At 35.6% G+C, this 17,341-nt stretch overlaps 1 protein-coding gene, 1 long non-coding RNA gene and 1 pseudogene across 4 annotated transcripts in view; 1 reads left to right on the top strand and 2 right to left on the bottom strand.

The window, feature by feature from the left end:
• The first annotated feature begins 988 nt into the window (after positions 1–988).
• Positions 989–17,341, top strand: part of LOC147392071 (uncharacterized) — a 57,841-nt gene continuing 41,488 nt past the window's right edge. Inside the window, exon 1 of one of the 2 annotated variants that reach the window (XR_015183274.1) lies at positions 989–1,182. This is a non-coding gene — a long non-coding RNA (uncharacterized LOC147392071). Of the gene's footprint in view, positions 1,183–1,257; positions 1,363–17,341 lie in introns of those variants that run through there. The other variant, XR_015183275.1, reaches the window with a different exon arrangement.
• LOC147392075 (putative LRR receptor-like serine/threonine-protein kinase At1g53430) lies at positions 3,678–6,313 on the bottom strand (annotated as a pseudogene). The gene is made up of 8 exons (XR_015182600.1): positions 6,278–6,313; positions 6,008–6,197; positions 5,789–5,923; positions 5,606–5,688; positions 5,258–5,468; positions 4,936–5,167; positions 4,581–4,730; positions 3,678–4,231 (listed from the first exon to the last, which is right to left on the bottom strand). The product of XR_015182600.1 is annotated as a putative LRR receptor-like serine/threonine-protein kinase At1g53430 (transcript).
• On the bottom strand, positions 6,065–14,912 carry LOC147392074 (uncharacterized). Its single transcript, XM_086460084.1, has 12 exons — positions 14,716–14,912; positions 14,552–14,623; positions 14,387–14,458; positions 14,193–14,264; positions 12,835–12,903; positions 10,479–10,541; positions 10,310–10,378; positions 9,293–9,352; positions 9,160–9,198; positions 8,989–9,041; positions 6,278–7,550; positions 6,065–6,197 (listed from the first exon to the last, which is right to left on the bottom strand). The coding sequence occupies exons 1-11, from the start codon at positions 14,811–14,813 to the stop codon at positions 7,300–7,302; spliced, it is 918 nt and encodes a 305-aa protein (XP_086316210.1). The 5' UTR covers positions 14,814–14,912; the 3' UTR covers positions 6,065–6,197; positions 6,278–7,299.

Below are 17,341 nucleotides of genomic sequence, written 5' to 3'. Positions count from 1 at the left end.
ATAATCTGAGTCATTTTCAACCCAATCTACGTGACATTACGTGCACCAACAAAACTCGATCCACTAAACAGACCCTTAATTTCACCCAATTCTTCATCCGAACATTCCTCAACAACAGTAACACTAACCCCACCAATCCGAACCGTTCTTTCCAATTCGGCAACAAACCGATTCGGAGACGCTTCACCAAGATGAGCACTAAACCCTAAATCGAAAACACCATCAAAGAACGGAAGATTATGAGGATCAGCTCTACTAGCCAGTGGAGGCAAATCCATGAGTTCGACACCTGTGACATCGATCACACCCATCTTTGATAACGCCATTACTTCTTGACCAGCACCAGCTGAGACGCAGAGGATCTTCGAATGGTTTGTGAGAAACCCTAGATTTTGGATTCCATGAAAGAATTCTGTGAAAGAGAGGACCTTTTTTTGCCAATCTTTCGTAGACCAGATACGTTTGTTTTTCCTTTCGACGGAGACGAGTTCACGGTGAGTTGACTCGCAGGAAGATTTGGGGAGTCGGAGGCGTTGAAGACATGGTTCTTACTAGACCCTATTGCGGCGTTGTTGGAATTTTTTTTAGAGTGCTGCTATAGTCACCCTAATTTTTACTTATTACATCCCAAATTTCTTTAATTGTTTATCACATCCCAATTTAAGATTTGGCTAATTATTATCTAAGCATTACAATTATGATTAGGCAAGAAATTTAGAGAGAGAGAGAGAGAGAGAGAGAGAGAGAGATTTTATTGGCACCCCAACTTGTATTTATTGTCAATCATTTACCATTTACATAAATACCGAAATAAATTTATTCACATTTAGAACTTTGTAGCGCTTTGTGGCTTTCTTTTCATTCCTATATCTTTCTTCTTTTCAGGAGATAAATATATTAAGAGCCGTGGTAATTTGACTTACCCATGTGGCATACTCAATGGACACCCCTGATGTGACATGTTTGAAACTGTAGATCTGCCTTATGTGGAAGTGCAGTTTTGTATCCTGAGGAGGGTACATCTACAATTTCTGAATATGTCATGTCAGGGGTGTGGATTGAGTAGGTCACGTGGGTAAATTAGATTATCACGATTCATATATTAATGGGCGAGATAATTCCATGCAAGTATCCCACTGATCAGCCAAAGCAAAGGAGTGGATCAAAATACAAGAATAGAAGGTATGAACAATGGAAGAATGCTCTCCTGAGCAAAAAGAATCTATGGCTCCTACGCACTTTCACATCAAGATGTGCGATCAAAATACAAGAATAGAAGGTATGAACAATGGAAGAATGCTCTCCTGAGCAAAAAGAATCTATGGCTCCTACACACTTTCACATCAAGATGTGCGATATGAGGTACAATCTTGAGGCCACTTCACCAGTAGTCATAGTGTTTTCCTGGAAATCAAGGGTGGGTATGTTAGGCCAGCCACTTTAGTAAGGACACCTACTAGGGATGAGACATTATCTTATATTTATGGAAATAGTAAATCCAAAATGGACCATTTTTATCCTGTAAATTCTGATTATCCATAAAGAGTGATTAATGGATGGAGAAGATGTTATCCTTAGTATTAATCTTGGGTGGCGGCTAGCGTAAAAAAGCTCTTTTAGAGTATTATGCAACCAGCTTTTATTGATCCAACCGTAGACAAAGTTTAATAATCATTATCATCTACACCAGAGCTCATTAAAAAATATACTAAGTAAATTGACTTTTGGAGATCAAAGAGATCCTTCTACAAAATCATATAGTATGCTGAAGCTCATAAAGAGTACTGCTTCATAGTTTAAGTATCTATTCACAGCGTGGCTTCTCAATACGTTACAAAGCAATTACTAACATAAACACATCACTCTTACTGGTCCTACAAAGCAAGCACAAGAAACTTGAACGAAACTAAGCCGTTTTCTATATGGCATGCAGCCAATGTGTTTAGTCTAAACGACTAATAGGAACATAACACTGTTTTGGAACCCAACTCAAAAAGGTAAAATAAAAAATAAAAAAAGTGGGAGGGAGGCAAAGCAAAAATAATAAGAGGATATAGACTCATTGATGAAGGATTTCAAAATAAAATGGAAGAAACGACCAACCCCCACGATACTAGGACAATCAACCTTTGTTTAGTAGTCGATCACTATAGTCATCATAGGAAGTCCCTTTAGAGCTTTTTTTTTCAATCGGAGTAGAAACGATGACTAAATATCTTGGAGTTGGTGGAGAAGAAATGAAAAGGTGCAGTGATCATTAAAAAAAGAATAGTAATTAGTTCCAAACATCATATTTAATTTCATTGTTTCGTTTTAGCCAACCCCAAATCCTTAAAACAAGATGTCAAATTAGGGCTGTCATTTTGGACAAAAAAATACAAGCTATTCAGCACAGTATAAAAAAACCGACCTAATCCAATGATCCTTCCATTCAATTCAAAGAAATTTTCTCAAGTGAACATTGGATGTTTCCTATCATTTAGAAGGATGTGAAGAATCCGACAGCTAGGATTATTTAACTAGATTTAACTTACTGAACTATCTAATGGTGGAGCCAAAAAGAAAGAAAATAAATCTAACACCTACAAGAAACGAAGGGAAAAAGTAGAAGCATTTACATAAAACTTAGGGCTGTCTGTCTTATTTTCAGCATTTAATGCTGAAAGAAAATAATTCAGCACTTATTAATAAATCAACATGTTTGTTTACTCTATATTTTCGACACTTACGATTGAAAAATAAGTGAAAAAAATTAAGTGAAGTTGGCTCACTTAATTTTTTTGTTGAATCGGTAAACGCTGGTTTTTTTTTTTTTTTGCACGGACAAGCATGCCCTTATGTTTAAAAATATATTACCTCTCATGTCCCCATCTATCCTTCATGAGTATTTATATAGGCACCCCACAAATTAATAAGGGCAACCCACACCGTAGCCGAATTGTTTTGTCTATTATGGGTTAAAAGTTTCTGAATGAGTTGATTTTTGGTGAGAATGATCTCTATGATGAGGAGATCATCCTCGTCAAAAATCAGCCCATCTCAAAACTTCTAACCCCATCAAAACAAGTTCAAGAATCGTAAATCGTCCTTTTTTTTTTTTGGAAACCAGTTTTGATAGGATTAGAAGTTTTGAAATGGGCTGATTTTTTGTGAGGATGATGTCCAGACCATATAGATCATCCTCACCAAAAATTGGCTCATTCCAAAAAATTTAACCTATATAAGACAAAAATAATTGGCTATGGTGTGGGTTGCCTTTATTAATTTGTAGGGTGCTTTTATAATTACCCATCATTCATTTCCATAAAAATTATTCACCCAAAATTAAGTTCTTTCATCTTTGAAATAAGCTAATGGACTACTCCAATTGCTCCTATGAGAGAGAAGATCATGCGTGTTGTATGAACAGATTTAAAATTGGATGAGAAAATTATTATTTTATAATTTAAAATTTTGGTACAATAAATTGTGTATGTAATTTAAAATATCAAAACATATCATCTTTTCCATTTATGCTCTTATTATTATGTGTGATTGAATTAGCAGTTAAATAGAGTATATTGTGATTGAAAAGGATAATATAGTCATTTTATCAGCTTTCAGCAGTAACTAACAAACAATATTTTGTGGTTACAATATTTAATTTGAATCAGTTCAACACTATTCAAACAGGTAAACAAACAACATTCTCAACACTTAAAATCAACGTTTATACAATTTCAACAATTATAATCTTTCAACACTTATTTGTTCAATTTAACAAACGACCCTAAGATACCATATATTCATACATTACCAATACTAGATACAACAAACAGATATCAAACCACAAAACAAATACAAGCACAACTAGCTGGTTCACCAAGTACATATATAACCAAATCGGTAAACAAGTAGGGAAGAGCTTAAGTTCCATCCCTCTCTATGCAACAACTCCGGCATTAGTTATTCCACCCTTAGAAGTGCTGGGCTTTCCAGTAGATAGAGAAGGATTATCACGGGGATTGGTCGAGATGGATTGTTTAGCGGCAGAAACCTCCTCTATAGTTTTTTGGCCTTCAAGAATGGTCACCACTTCAGACATTGTAGGTCTGAGCGTAGGGGACTGATCGGTGCACATCATTGCTAATTCCAACATCATGCTTGCTTGATCCTCTGAATAGCCCGGTCCATCTACAACAGCTCCATCGACCAAATCCAAAAGCTTCCCCTCCTTGCGCAAAACGTAGGCCTGTAGTCTCACACCATAACATAATCTGATTAGTGGTTCATATATCTACAATAATATAGTCAGATGTGTTGTTTTCATATTAGGCAGAGTAACCCCAAGGGGTTGGGCTAGTGGCAAGCAAAGCCTTGATAAGCTCCTCAAGAAGGGTAGGTCAAGTGTTTGAAACCCCACGAAGCAATGAATTCCTTGGGGCCACCCTCCAAGGTCCGGTTGACCCTCGACTCAACCAATTGCATGTAAGACTTTCCGAAGGGGTGGTGTGTGTGGCCATGGAATTAATCTCACCCAAAGGATGGGGATGCCCATGATAAGCAAATATATATATATTTTGTTGCTAATAATATAATACCTTGTCCAAAAGGAATTCCGTCTCCTCATTCGGATGCTCAACTGCATTACTCTTCCCGCTAACAATTTCTAGGGTGACGACTCCAAAGCTGTAAACATCTATTTTTTCTGTTAATATGCCCGCATTGCATACTCAGGTGCCATGTATCCACTACCAGAGAAAACAAAAATTACAATATAAAATAGATTGGGGAAATATCTAATAACCTAGAAACAACCAAACCATATTAGAAGTATTCATGAATCACAACTCTTGCATCCAAATTGGGAAGTGCTACTAAGACTACATTTTCACAATGAAAGTGATATGCTCAGATGTAAAATTGATGTGGTAAAAAGAGGATTTGTTTACTTACTGTGTTCCGCCAAGTTTGGTCATTTGTGTGTGTTCCTCGTCATATGCCCTAGCCAATCCGAAATCAGATATCTTAGCATTGAGGTTTCTGTCAAGCAAAACATTGCTGGGCTTGATATCCCTATGAACAATCTTCAGTTCTGATTCTCCATGGAAGTAAGCTAAGCCCTTTGCTATTCCATGGCAAATCTTATACCTTGTTTGCCAATTACATACCAAGTTGGATCCTGTACCTGTTGATCACCAAGTCTCCACTCATCACGCGTTATGGGGGAAAAAACATGGGGCACCTAAACAATCCATGAGAGGTTGTTAAAGATTACCAAATAAAGCATGGGCGAGGGAATTGTTTTCCATGTACTCGTAAATTAGCAAGAGTTGGTCATCTCCTAAACACCAGCCCCAAAGTCGAACAAGATTGTCGTGTTTCAAGGAAGTAAGGAAAGTTACTTCACTCATAAATTCACGAGTTCCTTGCATTGACTTTTGATAAAGTTTCTTCACTGCCAGTACGAGCCCATCTTTCAATTCAGCCTGCATTCATGGGAAACAATGCATTTGGCCAATATATGAAACAAATGAAAAAAAAAAAAAAAAGGCTAAAAAGATGTAAGCTTCCATAAGAGAAAGAATGCCTTGTATACTGTCGCTGAACCTCCTTAGCCAATCACATTGGCAGGGCTGAAATTTTGAGTAGCATCTGCCAGTTGTTGAAAGGTAATAGATTTTTTTATGAGCTCTGGACCCTGGAGTTCTGTTTCAAGGGAAATGTGTTAAATAAACAAAAATTATCATTAAGTGCATGGTGGGAATGTGAGTGGGTAGCCATATCAGTAAGTGCATAAAATTCTCACCATGTTTGGGTAATTGTTTATGTCTCAGCCAGCCCATTTTCCAAATGACAGCCAAAATCACAAGAGGTATGATGATTGCAGCTATTGCGATTGCAGCTATAATTGCAGGAGATAACTTTTTGCCATGTTTTGCGTCTGAATGAAAGGAAAAGGGAAGTAAGAGATCAAATATTTAGGTAACAGACAATAAAAAAATGTCGGGGAGAGACTATCTTCTACCAGAAGTTATAGAAATCGCTGATAAAAGAGGTCCATAAATTCTAGGTGGAACGAGTATGGACCCTTTGCCAGCCCAGTAGAAGTGGATCTCTAGATGATGGTCTGTGACAGTAGCATTGAATTCCTTAATCGATACTTTTTGCCCCTTTGCTTCTTCTTTGATATTGAAATCCTTCAGTACTCTGATACCCTGCAATGAGAACTTTTTATAATAAAGGCAATAGAACAAGGGTATTGTGCCGTTTTTCAATTATAAGGAGATCCTATTACCTGAATATATACATCAAATACACGGGTCCCCAGCATGCTATAGTCATCTCGGTCTCTGAATACTATTTCAGCAAAGTGAAGTTTTACTGTGTAATTGCCATTACGTACACAAAGGCCATGGTAAACGAGTGAGAGAGGAGAACTGTTGTTTCTAAATACTGATTTCTTATGATAAATAGAGAAGAAGTTAGAACAAATCTTAATTTCGAAATTGAATGTAAAAGAAAAATATTACCTAAAAAGAAATGGTTGAGGTGTGCACAAAGCACTGTCCTAAAACGAAATTCGCCCCTGCTACGGTACCATAGCCTGTAGGCGTTCGTTCTGCAAGATTCAACAACCCACATATCCAAAAGGGTACTCTAAATTGGAACGTAACTTCGAACTCAACGATGTTGTGTGCTCTCACAACGAATAATAAATTAATGATAATTCGAGAATATATAATAGCAGAGAAAATCAAGTAGTTTAAATCGACTAAACAATTGATATAAATAAAAGAGAAAATGATTGTACACACACTGGTTCAAAACAAAATTTAAATTTAAAAAACGTCTAGAATTTTGAAATAAAATTGGGCTTGGGCCTTGATAATTAAAGCAAAAATGGGCCTTTGCGCGTACCCACGTGAGGTGTAAATCCTAGATTTTGCACCCCCCCTGCGCGCACGTCGTACGTGCGCACACGCATTAAGGTTTTCGGACCGGTGGATCCAAATTCCAACTAGAACTATGGGTTTTCCTCTTGGACCCCCGTGAGCCCGCCCACTACTTCTATCCACTTTAAAGCTATTAGAAGCACAACTACTTAAGAATTGCAAATCAATTCTTCTCCTAGTCGATGTGGGACTAAAATTACTCAAGGCAAAACCAAAACTATCAATTAAACTAAAAGCAATAAAGTAAAAAGCATAAAGCATAAAGTATAAAGCATAAAGCAAACATGGGATTTAAATACCCTATGGTTAATAGATTAATTTTCCATATGGTTGCAATTAAATGAATATTAAAGGGTTTTCCAATTCAACCCTCTAAATTCCAACAAGAACTGCATGCGATTGTATATGAAGATGCATCAGGCAAAACATTTACGCATGACAAGTTCCTTATGTAGTGTCGTGGACTGTCAGATTTTGAAATGAAGTCTCCTGAAATACTGTAAGCCCAACTATTATTCGGACTTATGTAGAAAGGTAACGTGCTATTATCTTGTTCATAGTACTTCCCATCAATGGTTGCACCCTCTCCACCACAATTGATATACAAGGAAGAATCTGCAAGAAACATGCTTGTCACTGGCTTATTTGTGACTAAATACCTTTATTATTATTATTATTATTATTATTATTATTATTATTATGAACGAACAATGAACCTTTAAAGAAAATGAGCCCAAAATATTCCCTAGCTCAGCAGATGCATGCTGGGGATTTTTTACAGTGTCGATGTTATTTGGATACAATTAGATTTTAAATTCCATTTGAAAGGTCCATTCATTTGAATTTGGAGCCTACAAACTCACTCAAGTTTATTAGCCTTATTTTAGTTGGCTTAGTTGAAGATTGTACAATTATGTTTTAACTAGGGAGGCGCTAGTCATGGTAATGAAAACATTGTAGTAATCACCTATTCTCTCAAGAATGTATTTCCTATGTCAGCCAATAAATTTCAATAAAGTTTTTACTCATTTTTGGTCCCTGGCTAGGTTTTGTACTGAGATCTATTTTTCATTAAATGGCCTTTTGAACCTCAGATTCCACTACCAATTTTTCTGCATTGACTCTCCAAAACATCTTGTCACTCTTAATCCAAAGATAATTTCTCTTTTGAGAACTCCACACAGGTGGAGCAGCCAATCATTCTGGCCAAGACAAGACCATGGCCCTCATTGAGGATCGTGTCTATTGACCAAGTCTCAAGCAAGCTGTAGTTAAGATTATAGGGCAATGTAGGACATGTCAGCTGGAAAAACAAAAGAAGCAAAACACGGGCTTGTATACCCCTTCGCCAGTGCTACGTTCCACGTGGCAAGACATCAACATGGATTTTGTGCTAGGCCTCCCAAAGACTATTTAGAAGCACGATTCCATATTTGTGATAGTGGATCGTTTCCTGAAAATGGTTCACGTCATTGCTTGTTTTAAGGCTCCAATGCATCTAACATAGCAAAGATTTTCATTGAGGAAGTAGTTCATTTGCATGGGTTGCCAAGGACTATAGTGTCTGACCAGGATGTTTGATTCATGAGTTATTTTTGGAAGACACTGTGGCACATGATGGGGACTACGCTCCAATTTTCAACGTGTATCACCCACAGACGGATGGTCAAACTGAGATTGTCAATATCAATAGGAAATTTATTGAGGCGTCTAATAGGAGAGAATGTTAGATCGTGTGATTCATTACTGTCCATAGATGAGTTTGCATATAATAGCTCCAATAATATAACCACAGGCATGAGTCCATTTGAAGTAGTACATGGCTATAAACCTAGGAAGAATGTAGATCTTATACTTATGGCAGTCTCACATGGGCCTTCATAAGAAAGGAGATTCAGTTAGGACTACACAATTAATGTAATGCAAACAGCATTGTGCTTCCAAATAATACTGTGTGACAGCAATTTTGCTTTGGTAATGTCATTTTTAACAGAAAACTTGGCTGAATGTAAAAATAATCATTGAGGCATGGATTCTAGAACAATAAACTTACAGTTCGACATTTTACCAGGACACTGCTCATTCATGATTTGCAACGGAGAAAATCTACAAAGAGAGGTACATTTATTAAAAACACTGAACTTGTATAGCTTCAAAATGAGTAAGAACCCTTTTCAACTAATCAAAATGAAAAAAAATGCAACAAAAAAGACTTAGAGCTTACCCAAAAGATTCATTTTGACCGCAGCATGCAAAGGAGTTCCTGAAGAATATAAAGGAGAATTCATATATGACAAATTCATAATAAATTAGAAATTACAGAGCACAAAAGAACATGCTTGATGCATTTTTCTCACATGTATGACTTGTTAGTCAGCTGTGAAGGTACAGTTGTGAAATTATTGTATGAAAAATCCCTGCAAGATAAGAATTTAATAAAATAATGAAGAAGAAAATAGGAATATTCCTGTCAAAGGGAAACTTTACAAAATCACCGTAAACTCTAGTATTCCTTCTATGCAGAAATTGCATATTAAGATATAATAATAGCACAAAAGCACGTGAAATCAACAACACACCAGAGTTGATGTGGAAGAGAAGTGAAACAAATTTATACAAGTTGAATTTTTAAACATCAGCTGTTAAAGAGAAGGTATGGAGTAACCCAGCAACTATTGCCACGTAACATGCAATCACTGGAGATTGGTCAGTACAAATTTCTCTCATGCAAATCACCATGAAAAAATACATTCTTCACATCAAGTTGGTAAGGACGCCAAGAAAGATTAATAGCAACGGATACAATAAGTCAAATAGATTAAACTAGGAAATAGAAAAACACTTCTTGGAATAATCAACTCTATAAGACTAAGTATGTCATTTCACCACTAATCGAGCTTTTAAATGTTTGACCATGCCAACAAGAAGATAGGTATATCAGTGAGTTTGTGTGATTAGAGTGAAATGCATACATCTCCTTGGTCGCAATTTATTTTGAGCCAACACGAGAAAGAGCTTCTCAAAGAGAGGACAACAGAGTAGCAGATTTTCTTGGAACAACAAGTGTACATAGATACTCATTATACATAGGAACTTTCTTCCCTAACTCTTGTACTCATTAACAATGAATATATAATAGTTACTTGACAAAGGAAATAAAAACTCCAATCTATTAAAAATAAATCAATTTTAATAATAAAAACTCCAAACTAATCAGTGGATAACATGCAGTAACTAGAGGCAATCTATAGTAAGTCCAACTTGTCAACCTTATCAAAATGCTCCAAACACTACTAAATAACATATAATGAGAATGCTATTCACAAAGCTAGAGAGAAATTAAAATATCAAAAATAAAAATAAAAATTACATACAGATAGTTTGCATTTGAACCTGGGACCCACTCAGGGATTCGTCCACTTAAATTATTTCTTGTGAGGTACCTGAACAGAAAACACTCCTCTTTTATCAGTTTTAACTGACTCAACAAATGACAAGTAATGATTAATTACAATTACGTGACCTTTTCCCATAGCCACTTACAAGAAATTTACATTGTGAAGACTTTTTGGGATTTCTCCTGTCAAGTTGTTAAAGCTCAAGTCACTGCAAGAGAAGATACCAAGCATCCAGTAAAAAACCATTATAAAAAAAGATAAACATTTGCAAGAAAAGAGTAATTGGTATTATTGTTGAAAGAGTGAAGCTGATCTGTAAGATCGAAGTTGTAATCAATCAACCTCCAAATTCTGATGAGGACATCTGAGATTATGAGCCTTTCCATTGAATGATTAATTAAATTTTATTGCTTTATTTAGTTTTATTCTTATGAGGTTCTGTTTTAGTGATTATGTTTAGTGTTTAGGCTTATTTTTTATGTTGTTTTAGTCCATGGTCATAGTATAGATGTTTAGGAGCAATTTGGCTACTATATCATGTCTTTCTAGTGAGTTTTCATATGTTGAAAATTCACAGGAGATATTACAGGATTGGGACATAGATGACATTTTTTGGTTTTGTTATATTTAAGTTTAATTCTTAGCCAATAGGTCTTGTTATATTGATTAATGACTTATATTAGATTAGGGTTTTGAGTCTTCTATAAATAGTGTAAAGACATTATTATAGATTTTTATTATTATGAGATACTGAATAAAAACTTAAAGGTTTTCTAGAGATTGGATGTGTGGTGTGAATTCATGGCTCTTCGTAATGTGATTCTTGGGTAGAATTACTTTTCTTGGTGTGATTCCAAGGTAATAATCCCTACTCTTCATCTTCTCCCCTTTATTGATCTTCTTCTCCATTCCTTTTTTTTCTTGATTTTTTTGTCAATATAACATGCTATCTTCCTTAAGATCCCTCATTTTAATATTTGGGAGTAGACCTATAGGATTGTAACTTAGCCTAGGAATCATTTGCAATTGCTTATCAGGTTTTCTTTAATAATCTCTGGTGGAACTAGTTTATTTTATGAATGTCGAGTGTTTCACCTGTCTAGGTGCATTTTTGAGCTGACTCAATCGATTGACTTGATGATTGCCAAGCAAAGTTGGCAAGTTGGTTCCATTGAATTATGGGGCCGAGTCACCATGATATTCCAACCAAGCCGGGTCGACTTGACCAAACATGAAGTTCACTCAACAAGTTATAAAACTATGTAAACATGAACTCTCTTTTTGATATTTTCCTAGGAGCAATCAAATAATGGAATTGATTTTCCCATGACCATTTTCCAAAGGATTTCTTATTCCCTTGAAAAACAACTCCCACCAATCAAGCAGACCCTAGTTTTTTTTTTTTTGATAAGTATAATCTATTGATAAAGGGGAAAAGAGTACAAGGAGGCTGAGGAGGCCTCACAACGAGCAACAAAATAAAAAAAGAAAAGATAAAGATAAAACTTCAAGAATTACATAAAGAGTTCCATCTAAAAACAAAGTCATCAAAAGAAGTTCCCCCAAAGTCTATGTTCTGTTTAGACCAAAGATACCAATCAAGCAGACCCTAGTTAGGTTCCCAAATCCTCGACCCTCTGAAGTTTAATCTCCTCTGGTTGGTTTCACTTCGAAAATCAAGTCAATCTACAATTCAATAAATTAACGGAGTTCACAAGGGAGTCCAATCTTCCTTTGCATTTAATACTACCCCATTTTAGTGTGTTGGCCTCCCTTGTTTTAATTAATTTCAACCTGTAGGAATCATAACTTACTGACAGGTTGTCTCACATCCTCGAGTTTTGTGCTTTGGTTGTGTTCCCAATGCGTGAGATTAGCCATGTCAATTGTTGGCAAAGAGGTCCCTTCGTCATCAGAGTAGGCTTCTCAAGGGAAGCACACTATTGTCACTCCGGTCAGGGAGTCTCAGATGATACTCGGGATAAAGGTTTATTTTTAAGAATATCCCTAGAAGTTTCATTGGTGGGATGGGAGTCTAGTTGGAATTCATCGACTGGCTCAATATCTGTCAGTGAAACGAGAATGAGATACAATCGTATCCCAAGGTGCCACAAGTTGCATTGTGGAGGTAAGGATATTGGCCCTCCAATACCTAGTGACAATCTTCATGATCTTATTATAGCTATGGACTTGCGATAACTAAATCTTAACAAGGTAACTGAACTGATCTACACCAATCAGTAATCTTGTAAAATGTAAAATCAATGTCTTATAGAAAGATACTTGAGGACATATTGGTGTCAGAAGACGATTAAGTTCCCAATTCCCAAAAGATTGGAGCAATCTTTTTACTGATCATATATAGATTAAATCTTTCATCTATGAGTGGTGCCAATGAATCTGAAGTATCAAAATACCCTAACAGCTAAGAGTTTGAATTAAGGAACAGACAATTCACACAAGAAAGCATAAAAATGAGTATTTTATTGGAGAGGACTTACAGATGTTTTAATAATTTTGTGTCAATTTCTTCAGGGATTGCACCAGTTACTGAGCAATTCCTCAATATTCTGCAGCAACAGTTGGCAAGTGAGAGAATTGGTAAGTGCATTAATGAAATATGTGATGCTTCTAAAGCTTGAACACACAAAACCTGAGTCACTATCGAACACCAACATTACGTGTTTTGGACACACTAATCCCCATCAAATTGTAATATTGCTTTGATACGCAAAGAGATGTATTATCAAATATTTAGTTCAAAAAAGTATGCAAGGTAAACTTATATAAACAGAGCACACATCATTACTGGGAGAAAAGATATTTGATAAATTGGAATGTATCAAATAAGAAATTTTTGTGGATGATTTAGACCCATGCCCGGCATAAATATATATTTTTATTTATTTAAATGGAATGCCCATGATAAATAGAATAATTGCATGATGAATTGGAACTCTCACAGTAATGTCAACTCTGATAATCCTGACAAAAGTGACAAAGAGAAATACTTGTTGCCATTTAAGTCACTAACGAACCTGGTACATTTCAAAATCGATTAGTGATACAATGAAAAAGGAGTTTCTATGCCATGCCCAGAAAAACAACTGCACTTAACAGTTTTTGCAGTCCTGTCAATTTAGAAATTTCTGATGGCAAAGGCCCTTCAAAATGATTTCCAATGAGTAACCTGTGAAGTGTAACACACAATCTAATCATCCTCTCTAAAGTATTTTCACTTGTATAATATTCTACAAGACCAGCAATTAATGAATTCATCTTTGGAGACCCCAAATTCTCATTGGTCCACGTGAATTGAAAGGAATTCTGAAATAACTAAATTACCCATATTAGATCACGTTGGTATGTTTTTCAATACGTGTGGACCAATGAGAATGCGGGATTTCCAAAATCACACTCAACATTATTACAACTCTAACCCATTTTACCTCGAGCTGAAAATACATATTACAGAAACAGATAAAACTTTTGGTCAAGTTACCTAACTATATAGGTTCTTGAGATATTTACATACTAAGACAAATTTTACCAACTATGTAAAAAAATTTGGTGAATTTACCTTTATACCCCTTTGATTTTAAAATACTGCAAAAAACATTTTGAAAATGAAGGGGCATAAAGGTAAATTCACTACAACATTTACGTAGATGGTAAAATTTGTCTTAGTATGTAAATATCTCATAAATGTCAACCAAATAAAATGTTGATCATAAATGTCAGTTTACCATTTTTGGAATTAAAGTAAATAGTTCATTAGAACAGGAATTTCCCAATTTTGGTAAATCATCCTTGATTTTAAAACTAAAAAGGTCCAAATTATGTCAAAATAGAAGCTTACAGATATCTAAGTTTTGTCCAATTCTTGATGAAAGTAGGTATCGAACCACTCAAATTGTTTCCATTTGCAGCACTGCAATTATCGAATCAAGCTCATTTCAACAACTGAATCAAATTATCTTGGCAAGCTAACTACATTCTAGAAGCAAAAGATCAAAGACTTACTAGAATTTTGAAGAAATTTTTTTTTCTTACACTGTTGTAAGATTCTTTAGGTTTCCGAGTGCTGATGGAAGATTTCCTCCAAGTTGGTTCTCCCCAACATCACTAAGGGTTTCAAAAAAAAAATGACAATTTGTGAGTTTGAAACAAAATTAGAGAATTAATGAAGCGTTTTTTCAAGTGTTGAACAGATGTTACAAATATGTGAGAGAGGAGATGTCTCCCAATTCATCTGGAATTGATCCGTTTAACCGATTTACTTCGAGGATCCTGCAAATGAAACCAAATATTTGCCGAGTAGGCGCAATTAGGAAAATAATCGCAAATGGCGCAGATTAGCATTGGAAGGAGACGCTACTTACAGTATTTGGAGAAACGTCAATTTCCCAAATGTTGGTGGTATGGAACCTTCAAGGTAGTTGTATCTCAAATCCCTGTGGCGGGAAAAGAGGGGTTTCATTTAAAGAAATTTGTATTGCCATACCAACCTTTACTTACAACATACCAATCCTCTTTAAATTAGGGTTTTCCAAAAACGAGGGCAACTTATGTTCAAATTCCAGTTTCGGTGCACTGTTCATTTTAATTCTCAAAACAAGCTTTTTACAATGAATTCGGCACTTTTATAATCAATGAATTCGTTAATAAATTACCAATGTGATCGTTGATAAAGCAAAATCACTGATATTTTATTAACAAATTCATTAATTATACATTAATTTCAATTAGAATGGAATGGTTAACAAATTACTCTACCCATTATTACGTTGTTTCCAAACAATGGTTTCAAATCTTGGTTTGACACTTGTTTTGTTCATGGACAAGAGTGGTCTCACATTATCTATTCATGGACGAGAGTGGTCTCACATAAGTCATCTTGTCTCTGTGATATATATATAGGGAAATGTTCAGCAACAAACATTTTTCAAAACATGGGTTAGAAGTTTTGGAATATGCTGATTTTTGGTGAGGACTATCTCTATGGTGAGGAGATCATCATCAAACATCAGCCCATTCCAAAACTTCTAACCCCATCACAAATGATTTACAAAAAATGGACGATCTATAATTTTTCAACTTGTAAACATGGGGTTAGAAATTTTGGAATAGGCTGATTTTTGGTGATGATGATCTCCTCACCATAGAGATCATCCTCACCAAAAATCAGCCTATTCCAAAACCTCTAACCCATGTTTTGAAAAATGTTTTGCCAAAATGTTTGTTGCTGAACGGGACCCATATATATATATATATATATATATATATATATATATGGGAAATGTTCAGCACCCAACATTTTGCCCAACATGTTTTGTCCAACATGGGTTGGAAGTTTTGGAATGGGCTGATTTTTAGCGAGGATGATCTCTATGGTGAGGAGATCATCATCACCAAAAATCAGCCCATTCCAAAATTTCTAACCCCATGTTTACAAGTTGAAAAATTATAGATCGTCCATTTTTTGTAAATCATTTGTGATGGGGTTAGAAGTTTTGGAATGGGCTGATGTTTAATGATGATCTTCTCACCATAGAGATAGTCCTCACCAAAAATCAGCATATTCCAAAACTTCTAACCCATGTAAGACAAAACATGTTGGGCAGATTGTTGGGCAAAATGTTTGGTGCCGAACGGGACCCTATATATATATATATATATGGGTCCCGTTCAACACCCTACGCTTTACCCTACATGTTTTGTTCTGCATGGGTTAGAAGTTCTAGAATAGGCTGATTTTTTGTGAGGAAATCATCCTTACCAAAAATCAGCCCATTTCAAAATTTCTAGCCCCATGTTTACAAGTTGAAAAATCATGGACCGTCCATTTTATCCTACGTGGTGAGGATGATCTCTATGGTTAAAAATTTTATCCTACGCTTTGTCTTATGTGTTTTGTCCTAAATGGGTTAGAAGTTTTGGAATGGGCTAATTTTTTGTGAGGATGATCTCTACGGTTACAAGATCCTCCCAACCAAAAAACAGCCCATTTCGAAATTTCTAACCCCATGTTTACAAGTTGAAAAATCGTGGACCGTCCATTTTTTGTAAACCATTGTTGATGGGATTAAAAGTTTTGGAATGGGCTGATTTTTTGTGATGATGATCTCTAAGGATGATCTCCTCACCATAGAGATCATCATCACCAAAAATCAGCCCATTCTAAAACTTTTAACCCATGTAGGATAAAACACGTATGGTAAAGCATAGGATAAAATGTAGGGTGCCGAACGAGACCCATATATATGTATATATGGTGGCGTTCGAAGGCCCTAAAGAGAGTCAAACATTGTGCCAAACATTTTTCAAAACATGGGTTAGAAGTTCCGGAATTGACTCATTTTTTGTGAAGAGGATCTCTATGATGACAAAATCATCCTCACAAAAAATCAGCCCGTTCTGAAACTTTTAACCCTATCAAAAGTGGTATACAAAAATTGAACGATCCACGATTCTTCAACTTGTAAATTAAGGTTACAAGTTTCGAAATGAGTTGATTTTTGGTGAAGATGATCTTTTTCATCATAGAGATCATCCTCACAAAAATCAGTCCATTCCAAAACTTCTAACCCATGTTTTGAAAAATGTTTTGCAAAATATTTGGCTCTCTTTAGGGCCTCCGAACCCTCCCCATATATATTGTCCCGTTCGACACCCTATGCTTTACCCTACGTGTTTTGTCCTACATGGGTTAGAAATTTTGGATTAAGCTGATTTTGGTGAGGATGATCTCTATGGTGAGGAGATCATCCTCACCAAAAATCAGCCTATTTCAAAACTTCTAAACCCATCAAAAATGGTTTACAAAAAAAGGACGATCCATAATGTTTCAACTTGTAAACATGAGGTTAGAAGATCCTCACCAAAAATCAGTCCATTCCAAAACTTCTAACCCATATAGGACAAAACACGTAGGGTAAAGAGTAGGGTGCCGAACATTTCCCATATATATATATAGGCTGATTTTTTGTGAGGATGATCTCTATGATG

This window comes from Akebia trifoliata, chromosome 11 (assembly GCF_017979445.1).
Source record: "Akebia trifoliata isolate Shusen 1 chromosome 11, ASM1797944v1, whole genome shotgun sequence".
Lineage (NCBI taxonomy): Eukaryota > Viridiplantae > Streptophyta > Magnoliopsida > Ranunculales > Lardizabalaceae > Akebia > Akebia trifoliata.
The sequence above is the reverse complement of the archived record's forward strand: the minus strand, read 5'-3'. Positions and strand labels throughout refer to the sequence as shown.

Coding starts and splice junctions, on each gene's coding strand:
- LOC147392074 (XM_086460084.1), bottom strand. CDS start 14,813: ATGAAACCCCTCTTTTCCCGCCACAGGGATTTGAGATACAACTACCTT. Junction 10,379..10,478: donor CTTCACAATGTAAATTTCTT/GTAAGTGGCTAT, acceptor TTTTCTGTTCAG/GTACCTCACAAGAAATAATT. Junction 9,042..9,159: donor GGTCAAAATGAATCTTTTGG/GTAAGCTCTAAG, acceptor CTCTCTTTGTAG/ATTTTCTCCGTTGCAAATCA.